The following is a 24467-nucleotide window of genomic DNA, read 5'->3' as shown; positions in this document are numbered from 1 at the left end:
TTTTAACACCGCTTTGCTGATTAGTCGCGGTTGCCGGCCTCGACCAATCAGCGATTTTGGCGCCAAATGTAAACACCGCTCTGCTGCTTGCGCCCGGTCGGCCGCATACATATTCTAGAATACCCGATGCGTTAGAATCGGGCCACCATCTAGTAGATTATAAGAGTCATGTGAAGTCGTTCTTCACTAGCTAGAAGTCTGGCTTTATCTGATATTTTGATTCATAGAAACCAACAACCAATCATCAAAAAGAACGTGCAAACCTTGTTGTTACAGACACTATGCACCATGCTAAGCAGAATACCAGCAAAGATTACTATGTAATCTCCTTTTGGACAGCAATATACATATGACTTTATGACATTACATTCTAGCTGGATCATAATTTTCTAGGCTGTTTAGTGATTGCTTTGTGTCATTAGACAGGCAAAAAGCTGCCATTGATATTTAGAAAGATATCAGATATCGCTGGCAGAAAGCTTTTTGTATTCCCAAAGGCTCATTCACTAGTGATATACTTGACTAGTCTGAGGCAGTCCTGATACCCCACCTTCTGAAATGTTGTTTCTCATTAAATCCATAAGCCCAGTGCTAGTGAGACTGTGGACAGATGCTTTCACTTGAAAAGTTTAAGTAGATGACATTAGCTGGGCTTTGCCCCAGAAAGCGATGTTACAAGACAGTTGGCGTACTTGTCATTTTTAATAGATTTCTGCTATGTGCTGTCGCTATCCCTTGGTAAAATACAAGGCTCAGAGTAGCAGACGACATTAGCAGCCAAAAACTAAACTGAGCACACATATATCATGGTGACATCAGAGAGGTTAGCTGTTTCCTTTTATACACCAATGGTGTCACCTGAAAGGCATTAGTAACTCTGTGTCACTTGAACAGGGGCTTTATCACACTAAGTTTTTTGTTTTTTTTTACTGAATTAACATGTCAGGTTTTTTAATATGATATATACCACAGTATGAAAAACAATTGTGAATGGCAGTAATGGAGCTGTAAATGGATGACTATTATTCACAATTAGTTGAAATACAGATGTGAATTTCACTTTTTACGTAGGTTTATACAAACCGAAGTCACTGGAATAAGCACTGTACGTTCTTGGGTACTATAGAACCATGTGACATAGAAGATTTTTGGTATATATTTTGGTAACAAAAATCCACAATTTAACTCAGTACAAAGCACAAAAGCCCAGTTACTTGTCTTGAGGATATAAAGTACCCTTTGGAAACCGCATGAGTAGCACGTTAAAGAGCTGGTACACTCACAAGTGCGGTTTGTCTGTATTTGTGGCTCTGCTTGTACTGCAGCTTACCTTATTTACATTACATGTCTGGAGGTCAAATCTCCAGTGGTTAAAAACTGGTGGTCTATTCTATAGACAGACCATTAAACACTTGTGGACCATCGAATATCTTAAAATGCTGGACTGGTCTGCAAATGACTCTTCAAAGATGCTTTAGAAAGACATTGCAGAGTCAGCAGCTGCAGGAGCAGGGAGTCAGCTGTCAGTTACAGCTGGACTCCCAAAAGAGAAGGCTGTATTACCTTCTTTGGCTTTCTGATTGCTGTATCCACAGTGCTGAACGTGCGTTGTGTATACAGTTTATGTGTCTCCGTGATCATGTCATCGCTGGGGGCCCTGAGAGAGCAGGAGCTGTTGGTTCTTAGAAGACTCAGATCAGCACTGAGGTGCAGACAGAAGAAGCATACCTTGTAACTAGGGCAGGCCAGGACTGGCCATATACTGACCACACTGATCCCGAGAATTGGGGCTCTAAATACCCCCATGTCAATGGAGCAGTGGTCAATCATGTGCACATTCACTCCAATCACACATGGTTCTCGGCATCAGTGGTGGTCCCAGTGGTCAGAACCCCAGCAATTGGTAAGTTATCACCTATCCCATGGATAGGGGATAATAGCCAAACTTGAGACAACTCCTTTAAAGGAGTGGTGAGGGGCATGACCAGATAAAGCAAAATTCATTGAACCTTGCATTGGCCCTGAACTGTAGCTACCATGCCAACTGCCATTGCAGGGCAAATCATTATATATCTACACACATACTATATACAGTGGGGATTGATACAGTATTTGATACACGGCCGATTTTGCAAGTCTTTCCCTCCTACAAAGAATAGAGAGGTCTTTAATTTTTATCGTAGGTCACTTCACCTGTGAGAGACAGAATCTAAAAAAAAAACTCCAAAAAAATCATATTGTATGATTTTTACATAATAAACTTGCATTTTATGGCATGAAATAAGTATTTGATACTACAGAAAAACAGAATTTAATATTTGGTACAGAACCCTTTGTTTGCAGTTACAGAGGTCAGACGTTTCCTGTAGTTCTTGACCAGGTTTGCACACACTGCAGCAGGGATTTTGGCCCCCCTCCTCCATACAGATCTTCTCCAGATCTTTCAGGTTTCGGGGCTGTCGCTGGGAAACATTGAGTTTCAGCTCCCTCCAAAGATTTTCTATTGGGTTCAGGTCTGGAGACTGGCTAGGCCACTCCAGGACCTTGAAATGCCTCTTATGAAGCCACTCCTTAGTTGCCCTGGCTGTGTGTTTCGGGTCATTGTCATACTAGAAGACCCAGACCCATCTTCAATGTTCTTTCTGAGGGAAGGAGGTTGTTGGCCAAAATCTCGCGATACATGACCCCATCCACCCTCCCTTCAATACGATGCCGTCGTCCTGTCCCCTTTACAGAAAAGCACCCCCAAAATATGTTTCCCCCACTATGCTTCACGGTTGGGATGGTGTTCTTGGGGTTGTACTCATCCTTCTTCTTCCTCCACATACGGCGAGTGGAGTTGATACCAAATGTTTTATTTTGGTCTCATCTGACCACATGGCCTTCTCCCATGCCTCCTCTGGATCATCCAGATGGTCACTGGCGAACTTCAAACGGGCCAGGACATGTGCTGGCGTGAGCAGGGGGACCTTGTGTGCCCTGCAGGATTTTAATCCATGACAGCGTAGTGTGTTAGTAACAATAATGTTTGAGACTGTGCCCAGCCCTCTTCAGGTCTTTGACCAGGTCCTCTCTTGTAGTTCTGGGCTGATTCCTGATGTTTCTCAGAGTCATCCGTACCCCATGAGGCGAGATCTTGCAAGGAGTCCTAGGCCAAGGAAGATTGACAGCCACCTTATGTTTTTTCCATTTTCTAATAATTGTGCCAGCAGTTGTTGCCTTCTCACCAAGCAGCATGCCTATTGTCCTGTAGCCCATCCCAGCCTCGTGCAGGTCTACAACTTTGCCCCTGGTATCCTTAGACAGCTCTTTGGTCCTGGCCATGGTGGAGAGGCTGGAGTGTGATTGATTGTGTGGACAGGAGTCTTTTATACAGGTAACAAGTTCAAACAGGTACAATTAATACAGGTAATGAGTGCAGAGAAGGAGGGCTTCTTAAAGAGAAACTAACAGGTCTGTGGGAGCCAGAATTCTAGCTGGCTGATAGGTGATCAAATATTTATTTCATGCAATAAAATGCAATTTAATTATTTAAAAATAATTCGATGTGATTTTCTGTCTCTCACAGTTGAAGTGTACCTATGATAAAAATTACATATACAGTACAGATCAAAAGTTTGGACACACCTTCTCATTTCAAGATTTTTCTGTATTTTCATGACTATAAAAATTGTACATTCACACTGAAGGCATCAAAACTATGAATTAACACATGTGGAATTATATACTTAACAAAAAAGTGTGAAACAACTGAAAATATGTCTTATATTCTAGGTTCTTCAAAGTAGCCACCTTTGGCTTTGATGACTGCTTTGCAAACTCTTGGCATTCTCTTCATGAGCTTCAAGAGGTAGTCACCGGAAATGGTTTTCACTTCACAGGTGTGCCCTGTCAGGTTTAATAAGTGGGATTTCTTGCCTTATAAATGGGGTTGGGACCATCAGTTGTGTTGTGCAGAAGTCTGGTGGATACACAGCTGATAGTCCTACTGAATAGACTGTTAGAATTTGTATTATGGCAAGAAAAAAGCAGCTAAGTAAAGAAAAACGAGTGGCCATCATTACTTTAAGAAATGAAGGTCAGTCAGTCCAAAAAATTGGGAAAACTTTGAAAGTGTTCCCAAGTGCAGTTGCAAAAACCATCAAGCGCTACAAAGAAACTGGCTCACATGAGGACTGCTCCAGGAAAGGAAGACCAAGAGTCACCTCTGCTTCTGAGGATAAGTTTATCCGAGTCACCAGCCTCAGAAATCGCAGGTTAACAGCAGCTCAGATTAGAGACCAGGTCAATGCCACACAGAGTTCTAGCAGCAGACACATCTCTTCAACAACTGTTAAGAGGAGACTTTGTGCAGCAGGCCTTCATGGTAAAATAGCTGCTAGGAAACCACTGCTAAGGACAGGCAACAGGCATGAAGAGACTTGTTTGGGCTAAAGAACACAAGGAATGGACATTAGACCAGTGGAAATCTGTGCTTTGGTCTGAGGAGTCCAAATTTGAGATCTTTGGTTCCAACCACTGTGTCTTTGTGCGACGCAGAAAAGGTGAACGGATGGACTCTACATGCCTTGTTCCCACCGTGAAGCATGGAGGAGGAGGTGTGATGGTGTGGGGGTGCGTTGCTGGTGACACTATTGGGGATTTATTCAAAATTGAAGGCATACTGAACCAGCATAGCTTCCACAGCATCTTGCAGCGGCATGCTATTCTATCCGGTTTGCGTTTAGTTGGACCATCATTTATTTTTCAACAGGACAATGACCCCAAACACACCTCCAGGCTGTGTAAGGGCTATTTGACCAAGAAGGAGAGTGATGGGGTGCTACGCCAGATGTCTTGGCCACCAGTCACCAGACCTGAACCCAATCGAGATGGTTTGGGGTGAGCTGGACCGCAGAGTGAAGGCAAAAGGGCCAACAAGTGCTAAGCATCTCTGGGAACTCCTTTCAAGATTGTTGGAAGACCATTTCCAGTGACTACCTCTTGAAGCTCATCAAGAGAATGCCAAGAGTGTGCAAAGCAGTCATCAAAGCAAAAGGTTGCTACTTTGAAAAACCTAGAATATAAGACATATTTTCAGTTGTTTCATACTTTTTTGTTAAGTATATAATTCCACATGTGTTAATCCATAGTTTTCATGCATTCAGTGTGAATGTCAATTTTCATAGTCATGAAAATACAGAAAAATCTTTAAATGAGAAGGTGTGTCCAAACTTTTGGTCTGTACTGTACATATACACATATTTATATATATATATATATATATATATATATATATATATATATATATAAAATAAAATGTGTGCATATGTAATATGTACAGTACAGACCAAAAGTTTGGACACACCTTCTCATTTACAGATTTTTCTGTATTTTCATGATTATGAAAATTGTACATTCACACTGAAGGCATCAAAACTATGAATTAACACATGTGGAATTATATACTTAACAAAAAAGTATGAAACAACTGAAAATATGTCTTATATTCTAGGTTCTTCAAAGTAGCCACCTTTTGCTTTGATGACTGCTTTGCACACTCTTGGCATTCTCTTGATGAGCTTCAAGAGGTAGTCACCGGAAATGGTCTTCCAACAATCTTGAAGGAGTTCCCAGAGATGCTTAGCACTTGTTGGCCCTTTTGCCTTCACTCTGCGGTCCAGCTCACCCCAAACCATCTCGATTGGGTTCTGGTCTAGTGACTGTGGAGGCCAGGTCATCTGGCGTAGCACCCCATCACTCTCCTTCTTGGTCAAATAGCCCTTACACAGCCTGGAGGTGTGTTTGGGGTAATTGTCCTGTTGAAAAATAAATGAAGGTCCAACTAAACGCAAACCGGATGGAATAGCATGCCGCTGCAAGATGCTGTGGTAGCCATGCTGATTCAGTATGCCTTCAATTTTGAATAAATCCCCAACAGTGTCACCAGCAACGCACCCCCACACCATCACACCTCCTCCTCCATGCTTCACGGTGGGAACCAGGCATGTAGAGTCCATCCGTTCACCTTTTCTGCGTCGCACAAAGACACGGTGGTTGGAACCAAAGATCTCAAATTTGGACTCATCAGACCAAAGCACAGATTTCCACTGGTCTAATGTCCATTCATTGTGTTCTTTAGCCCAAACAAGTCTCTTCTGCTTGTTGCCTGTCATTAGCACTAGTTTCCTAGCAGCTGTTTTACCATGAAGGCCTGCTGCACAAAGTCTCCTCTTAACAGTTGTTGTAGAGATGTGTCTGCTGGTAGAACTCTGTGTGGCATTGACCTGGTCTCTAATCTGAGCTGCTGTTAACCGGCGATTTCTGAGGCTGGTGACTCGGATAAAGTTATCCTCAGAAGCAGAGGTGACTCTTGGTCTTCCTTTCCTGGGGCGGTCCTCATGTGAGCCAGTTTCTTTGTAGCGCTTGATGGTTTTTGCAACTGCACTTGGGGACACTTTCAAAGTTTTCCCAATTTTTCAGACTGACTGACCTTCATTTCTTAAAGTAATGATGGCCACTCGTTTTTCTTTACTTAGAATTTGTATTATGGCAAGAAAAAAGCAGCTAACAGTCTATTCAGTAGGACTATCAGCTGTGTATCCACCTGACTTCTGCACAACACAACTGATGGTCCCAACCCCATTTATAAGGCAAGAAATCCCACTTATTAAACCTGACAGGGCACACCTGTGAAGTGAAAACCATTTCTGGTGACTACCTCTTGAAGCTCATCAAGAGAATGCCAAGAGTGTGCAAAGCAGTCATCAAAGCAAAAGGTGGCTACTTTGAAGAACCTAGACTATAAGACATATTTTCAGTTGTTTCACACTTTTTTGTTAAGTATATAATTCCACATGTGTTAATTCATAGTTTTGATGCCTTCAGTGTGAATGTACAATTTTCATAATTATGAAAATACAGAAAAATCTTTAAATGAGAAGGTGTGTCCAAACTTTTGGTCTGTACTGTATATGTAATCTTTCTCTATATAGAAATATAATATATACATTGTTAAAATGAAAAGAAAATAAAGTGAAAAATAGACATTTAATGTTTTTTACATTTTTCTATATTGCCGTAAACTAAGAGATCAGCAAATATAAATATATAAATTACATAAAAATTATTTGAATAGCTGAAAGAGAAAAATGTAAAAGCTCTTAAAACCACATATATGAATGAAAAATGAAAATGTGCAAGTCATGAATGGGACTTGGAACTGATTAATGTTATAGTTATGAGAGAGTATATGTATAATTTTATACTGATGTGAAAACTTATGTCTTTACTTTTCACACAGAATTATTTATCAAGGTTGGCTCAAGAAGGTCCAGATATGAATGACAAGGAAACTACTGCTCCCCATGAGGATATTGGGATCGTTCCTCAATTTCAAAAAAGTAAACCTTGAGGAATTCGCCTTCCTGCCTGGTGTGGGAGAGTCATGGTTATGGATTGTACGGACATTACTGAGTGATACAGGTCATATGAATAGTTGGAAATAAGAAGAAGAAAGTCACGGACAAGGGATGTGCACGTCAACATGTTAGTACATTGTGGAGAACAAAACTAGGCTGTAACTCCAATTTGCTGGCTATGAACCATTGGTCACATACAATGTTCAACAGGTTTCATACACATTTCTTCAGATGATGGGTTTGTTAAGTAAGGAAGGTTATTTTATATATGCACTCAAAATAGTAAAATGAAACCAGACCCAAGACTGGGACTCACTATTTTCCTTGCCCTCATCCAAAACTGCAAAATTTATTTAAGAAGTACAAGATACACAAGAAATGCCACAAGAAATTATAAATTATACTTTGATTTTATGGGAGTATTTTTGCAATATAAATGGGTAATAGTATAGATGAAGCTTTAGCCTATAAAATGGGTGATTCTAATTATTATAAGCATCGTGCCTTGCATAAATTGGTTTTCCTATGCAGAAATGAGCCTGTGTGCCTTTTGTAAATGCATATTTTACCATGAAGAATATTTTATAAGATTCTGATTTTCTCAGGGATTTTTTTTTCTTACAGAATTTTAGTTCATCCACATTATAATGTATTATTATGACCAGTACCACAGAGTAAAAATGCACGACAAGTGATGTCAACTGAATTCAGATGTTTCAATGTCTCTAATATAAATGAAGCAACGCTACTATACGCTACTGTCACTTTACTATCGGATTCTCAGTATCTAGCGGAATGGCAATGCACTGTTTTACTGCTGTAATTAGTTTTTACCTAGAAAGACTTTTTATGTAGACTTATCAAATTATATTCCTGAACTTAGAAAAAGTCTAGTGAACCGAAAATCACCATTTTAACCTAACATGGCCCTGAAATATAGTTAGAAAACTGTTCCAGTATGTGGTAATACCTAAATATACAGTATGTCTAATGCACACTGCTGAGATAAGTACAATGTTAATTTATATCGGAAATTATGATATTATAGATACGGCCATTTACAAAGACATAGCTATAAAGTATCCAGATGTAGCAATCATTAGTCCATGGTGCCTGACAGACTAAATAAGAAAGAACTAGTACTATAAATCGCATGTGGTAGCTGGGCCCCTCTGACAGGTTTAGCATTGGTGCTCCTGTCAAAATAAATGAAGGGTAAATAATAAGAAGGTAACAGGATAATATTTCATAAGAGAAACACTCATCAGGATGTGGTCTTTAAAAAAGTTTTTTTTTTTTAATTTTTGCTTTGTGTCTAAATAAAATGTGATGAAATATTACAGTTTTCACATTGGTTTTTAGATGAATCCGGCTGCTCTCCCATTCTCCTGTCACAAGGATGGCCGATAAGCCAAGATAAGCAGCTTTTAGGTAAAAAAAGAGACTGTGAGGTAGGATTGCTAGACAGCTGACACATAGAAAATTTATGTTGGGAGAGCTAGAAATGAAACAACTCATTTCCAGTTATGAACTCTATAACAATCTGAGAAGCTTACCCCCACAAACTGTATACAGGGGGCTGCAAGTGTTTTTTTTTATTATAAATACGGTATGTTGTTTTATGAAGACAACCCCTTCTCTAAAGATGGCCACTTATGAGTCCACATCCTGGAACTCAAGTGATAACATCTATGAATGGCCATATACTCAGTGCAGAGTCGGGCTGGGTCCATCAGAGTGGAATTAATTTTTTTTTTTTTAGAAAAAACACAATTTTGCTCAAACAGAGGGGGAATCCAAAATAAATCCATGCACTAGAAATAATTTTTCATTAAAAAAATAACTAAATACTACTGAGGACACAATAGCCAGACACTTAGAGTCCAAAAAAAGCAGAACATATACCTGCATAATTAAGTCCAGAAGTGTGAAGCAAGGCATAGGGTCACCAATACTAAAAATTCTGCATCGCCTCGAAACAGAAAACTCCTGTGCTCACTATTTTGTGTAAAGTTCATACAACTGCCTGAATTGATTTCACTGCACTATTTTTCTAGGACTTATGCAATTAATCTAAGAAAGTGGCATAGAGGGAATGACTGTAATATAACACTGGCCAGTATAAACAGTGATTGTGGTCTATAATGTTTTCTAGTTAGTCTGTTTGCAAACCAATAATCTGCTTCTTGGCACTTCATACAAAACCCCGGTCTTCTATATTGTTAGAGAGTCAATGAACGTGTATGCCCAGCTTAGGCTGCATCGCACGGAGCATTTTTTTGGCCACTTGCTAGAAACACACTGTTTGATATGGGTTTTATTTAATAAAAGTATTTAATTCCTAAGGACAATCCTTAGCATTCCTTCCCTGAAATGCAGTCACTCACTTCTGATATGTCCATGTCAGGCCATCATCCGGGACATGGCACAATGTGTTGTGTTAAGCTCACTGGTCAATATGTATATAGGATATTACAATTTTAACAAGGTTTTTAACTTTGCCTATTTATAATGTGAATCTAAAAAAAATGCAAAATACAAAGAATATTTATATAAATTTTATATTTTTTTTTGTGTTGACGTACCGTAATTAACCGCTCAGTATTTAGTTTTTCTAAATTTAAGATTTACTACATGTAGTGCAGCACTGGTAAGAGGAGTGATAGAGATTACTGCTGAGCTTTAATATGAGAGTGTGTCCTGAATCATTGCAATATAGTAAAGATGCTTTATTGAGTTAAAAGAAAGAGAACATGAATTTACCACTAAAAGAACAAGCACCTAAGAGAACACATTTTTTCTGAAAGAAAAAAATTAGCCATAAATGATTTATAGCCTTTCTTGTAGCCACCACTAGGAGGCATCTCTGCTTACATTGGTACAAAGGTGCCAGATTTTTTTGTGTGTGCTCTGCATGAAAAAAAGGAGCAACATACTATCAAGCACATTGGAAAAACACTGGTGATACATCTAAAGGAAATCCACATTATACAACATATACACGTTTGCATTTCTGTTATGAATCATTGTTCTCTATACTGTGTAAGTGCATGTCTGTCTAATAAATAAAAGCCCAATTGCTGAAATTATGTAAGCAGTTAGCATAAAAGAAGCCTAATGCTGGAGTGACTCACAAGCTGACAGTTTCCCATACAGCAAACTTTGACTAATGTGACAGATTCCTTGTATATGATCACCTTCATCTGCCAAAGAAAGGTCAAAGTAAAAAAAAGCTGCATATGATTACAGATTATGGAGCCGTCGGCAGGTATCTGACTACAGACATAATGACTGTAAACAGATAAAGTAATATAAAAGGCGCAGGTTCACAAAATACAATAATCTACCTGCTTGATCAACGGCTGAGAATAAACAAGCAAAATGTTGAAAAGGCCTGAGAGTAAAATATAGTTAATAGGAACTGTCCTCAGATTCATGCAGCCTGAACCCCGGACAGCATGGATCACAGCTCGGCGGCGTTACTGCAGCCGTGCGGGTTTTACTTTTAAAGATTGCAGTGATTCACAGAAAACATTGAAAAGTCAACCGGGGACCATGTGTTTGAGATGACAAGTCCAAGGCCGATCCCCGGCAGCTTCGCACCCATAGACAGATAGGTATCTCAGTATGTGTGTGTATTGGGAGAAAGGCAGGGAGAAAAGCTGCCTGTGACTGACCATTCATCCGTGCGGCATAGTCCACGCCTTTTAAAAGTATGAAGTCTCTGAAACCCAGCAGCATCCCAGAATAAATCATACATGACTGCAATGACACAGCCAGACTCTCTGATTCATGCTGCCTGTGGTTTTGGCAACATGAATCAGATGAAACTTGTCCAATCCTACATGTACCGTGAATATCTATTATATTTTAACCATTTTGGGCACCACGGGCATGGTGCATAGGTATGAAGTGGGCTCAGGAGCAGTGTCCAGCTGTAATACGTAGCCAGTATCTGCCCGTAAAAGCATTGATGGGCGCGAGCATTCGATTGCTGCTGTTTAACTATTAAAATACCGCTGTCAATCAATGACCAAGGCATTTAAATAGCACGATCTCCAATGAGCGTGCTCACCGGTTCACCTGCAATGCAATCGCTTCGAACCGATAGGTTGCAATCACAGACGAGGGCTTGCTGAAGGCCCCTGTCACCGACATCTTGGCATTCCTCTGAATCTCTGATCAATAGGTTAAAGTTCTCTAGGGAAACTAAAAAAAGTAAAGTAAAATAAAATATAAATAGTTTAACAATAAAAAAAATATATAAAAGTTTTAAGTTTAACCCCTTTTCCCAGTTTTAAAATAAAGAAAAACTGTGATTCTCTGGTATAAGTGAATTACCGTATGTCTGTGATTATTTATACCTGCACAATTTTAATAAGCGCTGCTGTTGTGTGATTGTGTATAATCATAGCAGAGACTATGGTAACTGCAATTTAGTAAGTGGAAGTGAGTTAAAGCTGGAAGTTCTCCAAGACTGGGGAATAAGAAGAAATGCAGAACAAACATGTCTGTCATCTCAAAGTTGTCAAAAGGATATTGCAGTTGATCAAGCACAACGTATAGCAGTTACATTATATTTCACACATTGCACTTTTTCGAAGTACAACCAAACATCCTAATGAGAAAATATCTTTGGATCATCTTGACATTTCATAATCCTTTGATTTAATCACTTGAGATTCAAATGGACTGGGACACACTGGACACATATTGAAAAAAAAAATACAAAAAGGGAAGAATGAATTAAAGCGATATTACAACTAAAGCCTGATGATGGTAATTGGTATTATGGACACTGGGGGGCACTGTGTTACCTAATTCTGCATAGCTTTTTACAGTATTATGTTTAAAATGAAAAGATCTCAAATGGTTTAATATTGGCGCCAACAATCCCAATAAGAAGCTTATGTTTTGCTGCTATGATGGGCAGATTCTTGACTGCTACTGCCTAATTTTCTTATGTATGTCTGGGCAAGTCTTTAATACTGTACATTAGTGCCTTTCTGAATGCTTCTCTAAAAGTATCATTTACAGATATTTGGGAAATTTCCACCCCTAAAATGCCGAGGTTATGACTGGTAAATCATACTTTAACTGGACCAGAGGATCTATTTATTAAGGCTTATGATATAACTCATGGTTTGTAAAACGATTGGACTTTAAAGATCTGTCACAAGTTTTCTTCACTTCTGTTTTATGAAAAAAATATTCTGAATTGTGTTTAATAATAACTATTTTAATAAAGACAATTTTCATGCATCACAATCTTCTCTATGTGATTCATTCACAAAACAACTAGGTAACAACAATATGGGGTTATTAAAAAAAAAAGTAGGGTTCTGTCTCCCCATGAGGATCTCACGCTGCATGCTGGGATTCCACAACCTGGAAATTGGAGCACAACTTTTGCTAGATTGTTGGGTCCTTTTAGAGAGAAATTTTGGACATTTCTGGGCAGTTTTGATAACTTCTAGAGAAAACTCACCAGCCCACTAATTTTTTTTTAAATAACAAGGCAGTAACAGACCGGTCAAAGAGACTCTTTTAAACATTCTGGAGACTTTGTTTTTAAAAATTTGTAGAGACGGACGCATTTTATTCACTACATGCAATACAGCAGATTCCAGTTCGTTCCGTACCAGCTCCATGCAGCACATTATGCGCTAAACTTGCATTTGAAAGTGATGAAAACCCTGAACAAAGCCCAAAATAGTAATGAACCGAACAAAGCAAAAGAACGCAGGGTTTGAAAACTTATAAAAAAAAAAGTAACATTTTTTTTTTTTTTAATAAACCTCCCCAAAAATTTACTTTCATATCCTTCTCCCTGTAAAGTAAAATTAAACCTTGTGGCATGTTTACACAGGCAGTTCTGAGGACAGCATGCAATTACACCCCCAACTGACAACCATCCCTTCCCCACAGTTTTAGGAACGGCTCTTTACCAGGTCCTGTTATTTTACTTAATAGTTGCTAAATCACACAACAAATAAAATAATAATAATTTTATTTATATAGCGCCAACATATTCTGCAGCACTTTATAATTAAATAGAGTTTGTAAAGCTCCAGTTCCTGGCACCTTTTGCTCATACAGATGCATAAAGAAAGGTAGATGTCAGATGTACCTTTGGCCCTTGTGACTCAACAGTAAAAAGAAGGAAAAACCCCAGAATCAAGTGCATGCACAGAAATGCAGACGTCAGCAGGAATTGCTTTGTTGTTCTAGTTCCCGGCTGGGAGGAGGCAGAGGGTAGGGTCAGTTGTTGATCGCTGCCCTCTCTCAATGTCCTGCACCTAGTTCGGATGGGCAAGTAAAAATAAAAAACAAAAGCAATGCAAAAAAATAAGAAATGAAGGCAGCATAAGCCAAAGTGGTGGCATGAACATGAATAAAAGGTGATAGGTTGAACATTCATATTTTACAACCAGTTTTATCTAAACAATACACCATGAATTTTCCATCTAGATTTATAGCAGTTCACATAATAACCCGGTAGAATTAGACACTATTATACAGACTTGGCTTCCTCCGCCCATAATAGGCCAGACAATAGTGCCAGCATTAAACTACTTCTTTACACCCTCCCAAAAACCTCTGTAATAAAATATCTAATTTCTTAATATATGGCTGTATTCTACAATCACTAAGGCGTTTTTCATTACATAAGTAGTCACAGCCAAACTGTTGAACAAGAGAAAGGTAAAGTAAGAAGTTATTACTTGGTCTGATTGGCTCTGTTAATCTATCCTAATATTCATATTCAATCAGAAAAAAAGATTATGCTGTTGGCATTTGATGTTAGATTTCTGCCAGTGATCAGATGTAATCTATCTACAAACCTGGCAGCAAGTGTCCCTCCTGCTGGGACCTCCAGAGAGGAAAGGAGTGATGGAGGGGGGGTGTTGTTTATAGTTAATAGGAAATTTGTCACAATGATACAACCCCCTCCAAACTGTTTATAGTCATGTTGCTCTCTGTAAGATATCAGCCATACCTTTACCGATGCAATCTGTTGGCATATGGCTGAAAAATTACCATTTTAATTTATATGCAAATGAGGTTTAAGGACTCTGGGTGTGCCAAAGCACCTGCCAGGTCTCCATCTCGCTTGTGCGATGGTAGGGTCTGAGAAAACTGTCCCAGGACTTTTGCCAGTGTTCTCCTGCCTCTGCTTGATTGGATTTGTGTCTCTCTCGCCTGTACTCATTGGTTGCCAACGAACTGTGACCTCTGCCGCCAGCGTTTTCAGATGGGAATTTTTTAATAATTCCGCAACAAGGGCCTTCTGGTACTGCTCCATTTTAGCAGACCTGTCCGACGCGGGAATAAGAGATAGAAAGTTCTCTTTGTAGCATGGGTCTAGAAGTGTCACCAATCAGTAATGACTGTCACCCAAAATTTGGAGAACGCGATGGTCACGGGAAAGGCAGCGTAATAAACTCAGCCATGTGTGCCAGATTGCTAACAGGCAAGACTTCCGTCTCCTCACCAAGAGGACGACTGACCATGCTCTCATGCTCATCCTCCTCCTCCCTGTCCTCAGGCCATCCATGCTTAACAGACGTTATGTCAGCAGCGGTGTCAGCAACAGATCTGCCTGCTCTTTCACAGCTGTCCACAACTCATTAGCGGTGTGTGGCTTGCCACGTAAGCATATTAGCTTCAGCACAGCCTGTTGCCGCTTGGCCGAGGCAGTGCTGCAGTGCTTACAGCTTGTGACTGATGTGGTCATTTCGGAGATGGAAGCTGAAGAGGAGGTGCAGGAGCTGTAGAATGTGGGAGCAACTCTGATTGACCCAGGGCCTGCAATCCTTGTCGTCAGGAGGACATGTTCCGTCCCAAGGTCCGACTGAGTCCCGACTTCCACTATATTAACCCAGTGTGCCGTCAGCGAGATGTACAGTCCCTGACGACAGGCACTTGTCCACGTGTCTGTGGTTAGGTGGACTTTCCCAGTAACTGCGTTGTTGAGGGCACAGGCTTGTGTACAGTAATGCGAGGACCGCACACCGGGAGAAATGGCAGCTGGGGACCGAGTACCGAGGGATGGCTGCCGCCATCAGGTTGCAGAAAGCTTCTGTCTCCACGAGCCTAAAAGGCATTATTTCGAGAGCAGGCATTCGCGAAATGTGTGAATTTAGTAGTGTGGCCTGTGGGGCGTTGGCTGCATATTTGCGCTTGCGTTCTAATTACGGGGGTAGGGACAACTGAACGCTGCGCTGGGACGACATGTACGTGGTTGCTGATGGGGCTAGTTGAGAGTGTGCAACGACAGGTGCAGGGCGGGAGACATCTTCGCATGCGCCATGTACAGGGGATTGGTGTGCAAGCACAACAGCGGAACAAGCAGTGGTGCCACTCGCAGACATTATTTCTGGACCCTGGCGTTCGGCCCACTTAGTTGGGTGCTTTGCTGCTATGTGCCTGATCATGCTGGTGGTGGTCAGGATGCTAGTTTTGCTACCCCTGCTGATGCTGGCCTGGCAGGTGGTGCAAATGGCCTTTTTGTGGTTATCTTGAGGTTGAGTCTTATAAAACAACCAGACACGGGAAGACCTAACAGTTATACTGGCAACTTCAGTCGTGTTGGTGTTCCGAGGGGGTTGGCCTCTTTGTCTGTGGCCACCACACTGCTTCTTCCTGCCTGTTGTGATGCTACGCCTCCCTCCCACTGTGTGCTGCTGTCCTCGCTCTGCATGTCCCCCTGCCAGGTTGGGTCAGTGACTTCATAATCCACCACCTCGTCTTCCACTTCCGCACCCTGGTCCTCATCCTGACTTTCTGACAATTGCGTCTCATCATCATCATCATCATCCACCTCTTTCGACAGTAATTGCACTTTCCCACCGTCGCCTTCGTATGATCGTGGCAGCTCAAATATTTTGGCATCGCTACACGCGTTCTCCTCTTGCCCCGCTTGAAGCAGGCCGTGCAAGAGGCCCGAATCTATAAATGGAAAAGTGAACAGCTCTTCTGAGTGTCCAAGTATGGGATCAGTTGTCTCCGGGCACTCGGCATGGTGAGAGGAAGGAGGATCAGGGTGAGTAATATGTGGTCCAGACTCATGGCTACTGAAACTTGACTGTGTGGAAGACAGGGTGGTGGTGGCATAGTGACTGGAAGAATTATCCGCTATCCAACCAACAACCTTTTGACACTGCTCTGTGTTCAATAGTGGTATTCTGCGGTCCCCTAGTAATTGTGACAGGAAGGTTGATGTGGGTGTTTGTTGTGGCACAAATTCAGCTTGCCCCCGGCCTCCGCATGCACCATCACATCCTCTTCACCATCCCTTGCTACGCGCCTTGCCCATTTTAAATACATAGTAACATAGTTTTTAAGGTTGAAGGAAGACTAAGTCCATCTAGTTCAACCCATAGCCTAACATGTTGATCCAGAGGAAGGCAAAAAAAACCCATGTGGCAAACACTAAGCTCCACATTGGGGAAAAAAATTCCTTCCTGACTCCATACGACAATCAGACTAGTTCCCTGGATCAAAGCTCTATCAAGGAATCTAGTATATATAACCAGTAATATTATACTTTTCAAGAAAGGCATCCATGTCCTTCTTAAATTTTAGTAGTGAATCACTCATTACAACATCATGCGGCAGAGAGTTCCATAGTTTCATTGCTCTTACAGTAAAGAATCCGCGTCTGTGATTATGATTAAACCTTCTTTCCTCCAGACGTAGAAGATGCCCCCTTGTCCCCGTCTCAGGCCTCAAAGTAAAAAGATCATTAGAAAGGTCTTTGTACTGTCCCCTGTACTGTAAAATGGAGGACAATATTTTCCATGTTCACTACAAATGGCTGGATTTGAACCAGTTATGTGATACGTCTGACGGACAACCACGGTTTTAAATAGCAGGCTTGTAGTTTACTATTCTTCACAGCGATCACGTGTGAATAGCTTCACTGACACACTGCAACAAACTGTAAATGGAGGACAGAAATGGCTGAATTTGGACCGCAGTTATATGTAATACGTCTGACGGACAACCACGGTTTTAAATAGCGGGCTTGTAGTTTACTATTCTTCACAGCAACCACGTGTGAATAGCTCCACTGACACACTGCAACAAACTGTAAATGGAGGCCAATATTTTCCAAGTTCACTACAAATTTATGGATTTTTATTGCTGTAATATGGAAAAGATCTGTCTGTATTCAGCAGTGCTAACAAGCAAATGGAGCAGAAAAATGGTGTACTCTGGCTTGCTTAGCAAATAATCAGGATTAAGATAAAAAAAAAAAAATTAGCCCTGGCCCCTGATATCTGGGGCTATGTCTACAAATATCGGTAACAGCAGGATCAGACCAAACGTGCAATGGACCCTCTTGTGCTGTATGCACTGCCACAAACCCTGCCTGCCTTTTTATGCAAATAATCAGGATTAAGATAAAAAAATAATAGCCCTAACCCCCTGATATCTGGGGCTATGTCTATGGATATCTGTAACAGCAGGAGCAGACAGAACGTGCAAAGGACACTATTGGGCTGCATAGTGTTCACAAATTTCTCTGCCTGCCTAACTCCTGCTATCACCACTGCATATATGCAGCTGGATTACTCCTCAGGATTGTTAGTTCGAATGGATATATAGATATGTTGTGGAATACCTACACTAACTAATAAACAAGCAAATATCTCCCTCACGTCGCAGCAGCTCTCCCGACTCTGCCTGTTTCTGGGTTAGACTGTGACAAGCATATGGGCACCAGGTCTTCTATAGACCCGATGACGGCCAGCCAATCACTAATGCCACAACCAACATGGCTACGGCATAACAGTGCGTGGCAAGCAATCCCTCCATGTTCATTGGCTCTCTAAAGAACGCCAAACATGCAGAGCGGGATCCAGAGCTCCCGCCAAGCAACCCTGGAAATATTTGCCAAGTATGTCGAGCACAGTGATGCTCGGGCAAGTACCGAGTAGTAGTGAGCACGTTCGCTCATCACTAGTAAAATGTTTCCATTTAGCCTGCGTTATACGCTGAGCACTTACTTCGGAGTTTCCATTTAAATCTGCGAGTGACATAATTCAGATGAAACCCCAGAGGGATCCATTCACTACAATGAGGCAGCAGTTACTCTGGACTTCGCCTGCCCTCTGTTCAGTGGTGTCCTTTTTTTCCAGAGGTGCACAGAACTGTAGCCGATGGCACTTATATGCACGCCTTAAAAGACAGACACCACCAGATCATATGCCAGACGGCGTCTACAGCGCTTCAGTCAGCCTCATCATAGGGAATCTTCTGCAGGGGTTCCGTCTGAATCACGTATTTTAGAGATTTACACGGAAACCCCAGTGTAAGCACTCAGCGTAGAGCACAGGATAAATGTGCGCCGAGCCATACTGTGATCTTTGGGAGGCAGAATGAACAAATCAACAGCAGGTGAAGAATAGGTTTTATTTATTTTTTACACCGTTCCTCATGCGGTATAAGTGATTAGACGACTTTATTCTTTGGGTTGGTGCGATTACAGCGATATCAGATTCATATCAGGTTTTTATGTTTGGCTGCTGTCACACACTAAAAGACGCTTTTTTTTGTTGCAAAAATTGTTTTTTGCAGTCCCATATTTTGAGAGTGATAATGTTTCCATATTTCTGCCGATAGAGTCATGTGATGGCTTGTTTTGTGTGGGACGGATTGACATTTTTATTGGTACCATTTTCGGGCACATGACATTTTTTGATCGCTTTCTATTCCGATTTTTGGGAGGCAGCATAAACAAATCACAACAATTCAGGAATTATTATTATTTTTTTTTTTTTTATGCCATTCCGCGTATGGTAAAATTGATAAGGCAGCTTTATTCTTCGGGTCAGTACGATTACAGCAATATCACGTATATATCGTTTTGTTTATGATTTGGTGCTTTTACACAATAAAAACTAGTTTGTACAAAAAATAATTATTTTTGCATCACTTTATTTTTCCGCTGATGGAACAGTATGGCAGCATTGTGGGACAAGATGACGTTTTCAGCTGTACCATTTTTATTTATATTTGTCTTTTTGATCGAGTTTTATTCCACTTTTTGTTTGGCAGTATGATGATAAATATCGTTATCGATATAATATAATTTTTTGCCTCACTTTTTTAAATTTATTTTTTAAAGGTGTCCACCTAAGGGGTTAAATAGTGGGACAGTTTTATAGGTCGGGTCGTTCCGGATGCGGCGATACCAATTGTGTACTTTTATTGTTAGATATAGATATATATATATATATACATATACACATATATATATATATATATATATATATATATATATATATATATATATATATATATATATATATTATAATAATATTTATCTATGGGTACAATATACAGGGTGGTCCAAAAGTAGGTGGACAGAAAGTGTAATAAGGTTATGAAGGGGGAGATTCATCAAACACTAAACTTGCAGCCGCCTGTCTGGATCATCCTCCAATAAACCATGAATTAGACGTGGACGATAAGCTTTCCACTCTATAGATTTCAGGATTCGCATGATAGAAGCTCGTGAAATTCTCAATTCCAGAGAGGCTCTTCTGTGGACTTTTTTGGACTCTGAACAAATGTTTCAGCAACAAGTTGTTTATTATCTTCTGTACAGACTGTTTTGGGTCGACCAGTTTTTGGCGCATTAAGGATTGAGCCAGTGGCATTGAATTTGTCACGAATGCGGTAAATGGCTTGTCTCTTTGGGGCTTGAGTACCAAATGTTTCAACCCAATTTGCTCTAACGGTTTCAGCATTTTGAGATTTCCAATACTCAATTTAAATACAGATCAAAGAAAATGGATTTTAACAATTTGCCATTATGTGTTATCTGAAAAGAAAACAGATTTGGGGGAGATCTATCTGTGAAAACTAGATCTGTGAAACTGGCTCAGTTGCCCTTAGCAACCAATCAGATTCCACCTTTCATTTTCCAAAGAGTCTGTGAGCAATGAAAAGTGGAATCTGATTGGTTGCTAAGGGCAACTGAGCCAGTTTCACTTTACACCATGTTTGATAAATCTCCCCCTTCATAACATTATTACACTTTCTGTCCACCTACTTTTGGACCACCCTGTATATAAATTGTTTATTACTATTTTGAGTTATTTTTTTAAAATATACAGTACAGACCAAAAGTTTGGATACACCTTCTCATTTAAAGATTTTTCAGGACTATGAAAATTGTACATTCACACTGAATGCATCAAACTATGAATTAACACATGTGGAATTATATACTTAACAAAAAAGTGTGAAACAACTGAAAATATGTCTTATATTCTAGGTTCTTCAAAGTAGCCACCTTTTGCTTTGATGACTGCTTTGCACACTCTTGGCATTCTCTTGATGAGCTTCAAGAGGTAGTCACCGGAAATGGTTTTCACTTAACAGGTGTGCCCTGTCAGGTTTAATAAGTGGGATTTCTTGCCTTATAAATGGGGTTGGGACCATCAGTTGTGTTGTGCAGAAGTCCGGTGGATACACAGCTGATAGTCCTACTGAATAGACGGTTAGAATTCGTATTATGGCAAGAAAAAAAGCAGCTAAGCAAAGAAAAACGAGTGGCCATCATTACTTTAAGAAATTAAGGTCAGTCAGTGCGAAAAATTGGGAAAACTTTGAAAGTGTCCCCAAGTGCTACAAAGAAACTGGCTCACATGAGGACCGCCCCAGGAAAGGAAGACCAAGAGTCACCTCTGCTTCTGAGGATAAGTTTATCCGAGTCACCAGCCTCAGAAATCGCAGGTTAACAGCAGCTCAGATTAGAGACCAGGTCAATGCCACACAGAGTTCTAGCAGCAGACACATCTCTACAACAACTGTTAAGAGGAGACTTTGTGCAGCAGGCCTTCATGGTAAAATAGCTGCTAGGAAACCACTGCTAAGGACAGGCAACAGGCATGAAGAGACTTGTTTGGGCTAACGAACACCAGGAATGGACATTAGACCAGTGGAAATCTGTGCTTTGGTCTGATGAGTCCAAATTTGAGATCTTTGATTCCAACCACCGTGTCTTTGTGCGACGCAGAAAAGGTGAACGGATGGACTCTACATGCCTGGTTTCCACCGTGAAGCATGGAGGAGGAGGTGTGATGGTGTGGGGGTGATTTGCTGGTGACACTGTTGGGGATTTATTCAAAATTGAAGGCATACTGAACCAGCATGACTACCACAGCATCTTGCAGCAGCATGCTATTCCATCCGATTTGCGTTTAGTTGGACCATCATTTATTTTTCAACCGGACAATGACCCCAAACACGCCTCCAGGCTCTGTAAGGGCTATTTGACCCAGAAGGAGAGTGATGGGGTGCTACGCCAGATGACCTGGCCTCCACAGTGTTATGCACACGCCCGGGCTGAGCGGCGTGTGCGTGTGATTGTAGTGATTCCACTGGACCATGAACCGGAGAGTGCCTGGAGGGGCGTGACTAAGTATCTGGCCGATCCGACCAAGATGGCACGACGGCATACGACGCCAGTGCACCAGGGAGAAACCGGGCAGAGGGACCAGGTGCTACTCCAGGTCAAACTCCGGACACGGGGGTTGACCCACACAGGGATTACTGGATCAGGCTGGTTAGGCTGGCGCACAGACTGGAGGGTATAGGCAGGCACGACTGGTATGCAGGCAGGCGGGTAAAGGCAAGCGCAGCTAGAGTGCAGACAGGGAGGCACTAGCAGGTAGGAACACAGGCGGGATAGGACCCAGTACACACTGGGACTCAGGAACAATACAGGTAGAGGGGTACAGGCAAGCACAGCTAGAGTGCAGACAGGGAGGCACTAGCAGGTAGGAACACAGGCAGGATAGGACCCAGTACACACTGGGACTCAGGAACAGGCAGGTTAGGCTGGCACAGACTGGTGGATATAAGCAAACACGGCAGGTATGCAGATGGGTGGATACAGGCGAGTATGCAGGCAGGGAGGTACTGGCCGAAAGGACGGGCTGGAGCACAGAAAGGTTAAGACCCAGTACAGACTGGGTCACAGAACCGCAGATGCGGTAGACAACCACAGCAGAGAGGGAACGCCCGAAGCGGTGGGCAAGAACAGAGCAGGATGGGGCTGCAGGAGCAGCGAGCACAAGCAGGGCAGGACAGGACTGCCGGAACAGCGGGCAGAAGCAGGGCAGGACAGGACTGCCGGAGCAGCGGGCAGAAGCAGGGCAGGACAGGACTGCCGGAGCAGCGGGCAGAAGCAGGGCAGGACAGGACTGCCGGAGCAGCGGGCAAAAGCAGGGCAGGACAGGACTGCCGGAGCAGCGGGCAGAAGCAGGGCAGGACAGGACTGCCGGAGCAGCGGGCAGAAGCAGGGCAGGACAGGACTGCCGGAGCAGCGGGCAGAAGCAGGGCAGGACAGGACTGCCGGAGCAGCGGGCAGAAGCAGGGCAGGACAGGACTGCCGGAGCAGCGGGCAGAAGCAGGGCAGGACAGGACTGCCGGAGCAGCGGGCAGAACAGGACTGCCGGAGCAGCGGGCAGAACAGGACTGCCTGTGCAGCGGGCAGAAGCAGGGCAGGACAGGACTGCCGGAGCAGTGGGCAGAAGCAGGGCAGGACAGGACTGCCGGAGCAGCGGGCAGAGTAGGGGGGACAGGGCTCTGTTCACACGGAACAGACAGGAAGGGAAAGGCAGAGCCAGACACCCACAGGGTACTTGCAGTGAAGTAGCGAGTGGACCACAAACTCACAAACGGGAGTACAGAGACAACAAGCAGGAGTTAGGTACGAGTTCAGACTCTGCAGAAAAAGGAAGGGAACAGACATAGAGGCAAAACAGGTAAAGGATAGGAGAGAGTTCAGACTGGAACTGAGTGTACGGAGGAGACTGACACTGCAGCGGAATACAGGAGCGGGTCTGGGAATACGGCCCCCAGAGAGGCAGGACGAACAGGCAAGGAGCATGTTCAGACAGGACAGACAAGATACAGGAGCGGGTCTAGGTAATCAGCCCCTAGAAGGCGAGAGGAACAGGCTAGGAGCGTGTTCAGACAGGTCAGACAAGATACAGGAACAGGTCTAGGTAATCGGCCCCTAGAAGGCAGGAGGAACAGGCTAGGAGCGTGTTCAGACAGGCCTGGAAATACAGCCTCCAGGATAGGCAGACAAGAGAACACAGAACGGGACCTGGCACCTTCAGAGTTCAAGCACACACTGAAAGAAACACTATGCTCAGGCAGGAATAGATGGGAGCAGCTGAGCTATATACCAGGTGACAGACAGCAATAGGCTGAGGACGCACAAGGGGTGTGACCCACAGCAGGTACAAAAAGCAGGAAGTGATCGGGCGCCGCCCTTAAGCAGCAGAAACAGACACAAACAGACAGCATGGAGGGAAGCCAGAGAGACATTCTGGACAGGAGATCAAGTGCGCGCTCTTGCACAGTGGGAGATGGACCACCATGCAAGGACGCCGCCAGGTATGTTACACACAGTCACCAGACCTGAACCCAATCGAGATGGTTTGGGGTGAGCTGGACCGCAGAGTGAAGGCAAAAGGGCCAACAAGTGCTAAGCATCTCTTGGAACTCCTTCAAGATTGTTGGAAGACCATTTCCGGTGACAACCTCTTGAAGCTCATCAAGAGAATGCCAAGAGTGTGCAAAGCAGTCATCAAAGCAAAAGGTGGCTACTTTGAAGAACCTAGAATATAAGACATATTTTCAGTTGTTTCACACTTTTTTGTTAAGTATATAATTCCACATGTGTTAATTCATAGTTTTGATGCCTTCAGTGTGAATGTACAATTTTCATAGTCATGAAAATACAGAAAAATCTTTAAATGAGAATTTGTGTCCAAACTTTTGGTCTGTACTGTATTTTTACAACCTTTTTTCACTTTTTGTTTACTTTGCCTCACCATGGGACTTTCACTTTCTGCAGTCTGATTGCAATTATAAGGTATGGCAATGCAGGAGCATTGCTATACCTTATAACCTGTCAGTGCTGCAGACACAAGTTAGTTAGATTATGCAATGCGCATGATCTAACTACAGTGCTAGTGCCTGGTGACCCGGATGTTGTCATGACAACAACGGGTCACCATGGCAACGATCGGG

The 24467-nt window shown here is 42.3% G+C and overlaps 1 protein-coding gene across 2 annotated transcripts in view; it reads left to right on the top strand.

Annotated features, from left to right (window-relative positions):
• The window catches only part of RBM20 (RNA binding motif protein 20), a 368759-nt gene extending 356679 nt beyond the window's left edge, over positions 1 to 12080 (top strand). For both annotated transcript variants that reach the window (XM_073684737.1, XM_073684738.1), the window contains exon 14: positions 7283 to 12080. In XM_073684737.1, coding sequence (XP_073540838.1) covers positions 7283 to 7393 — 111 coding nt within the window. In that variant the 3' untranslated portion in view covers positions 7394 to 12080. The remainder of the gene's footprint in view (positions 1 to 7282) is intronic.
• Positions 12081 to 24467: the final 12387 nt, after the last annotated feature.

Source organism: Phyllobates terribilis, unplaced genomic scaffold (genome assembly GCF_046119375.1).
Source record: "Phyllobates terribilis strain yellow unplaced genomic scaffold, ASM4611937v1 Scaffold_5__5_contigs__length_657084704, whole genome shotgun sequence".
NCBI lineage: Eukaryota > Metazoa > Chordata > Amphibia > Anura > Dendrobatidae > Phyllobates > Phyllobates terribilis.
This window is presented reverse-complemented; position numbering and strand designations above follow the sequence as displayed.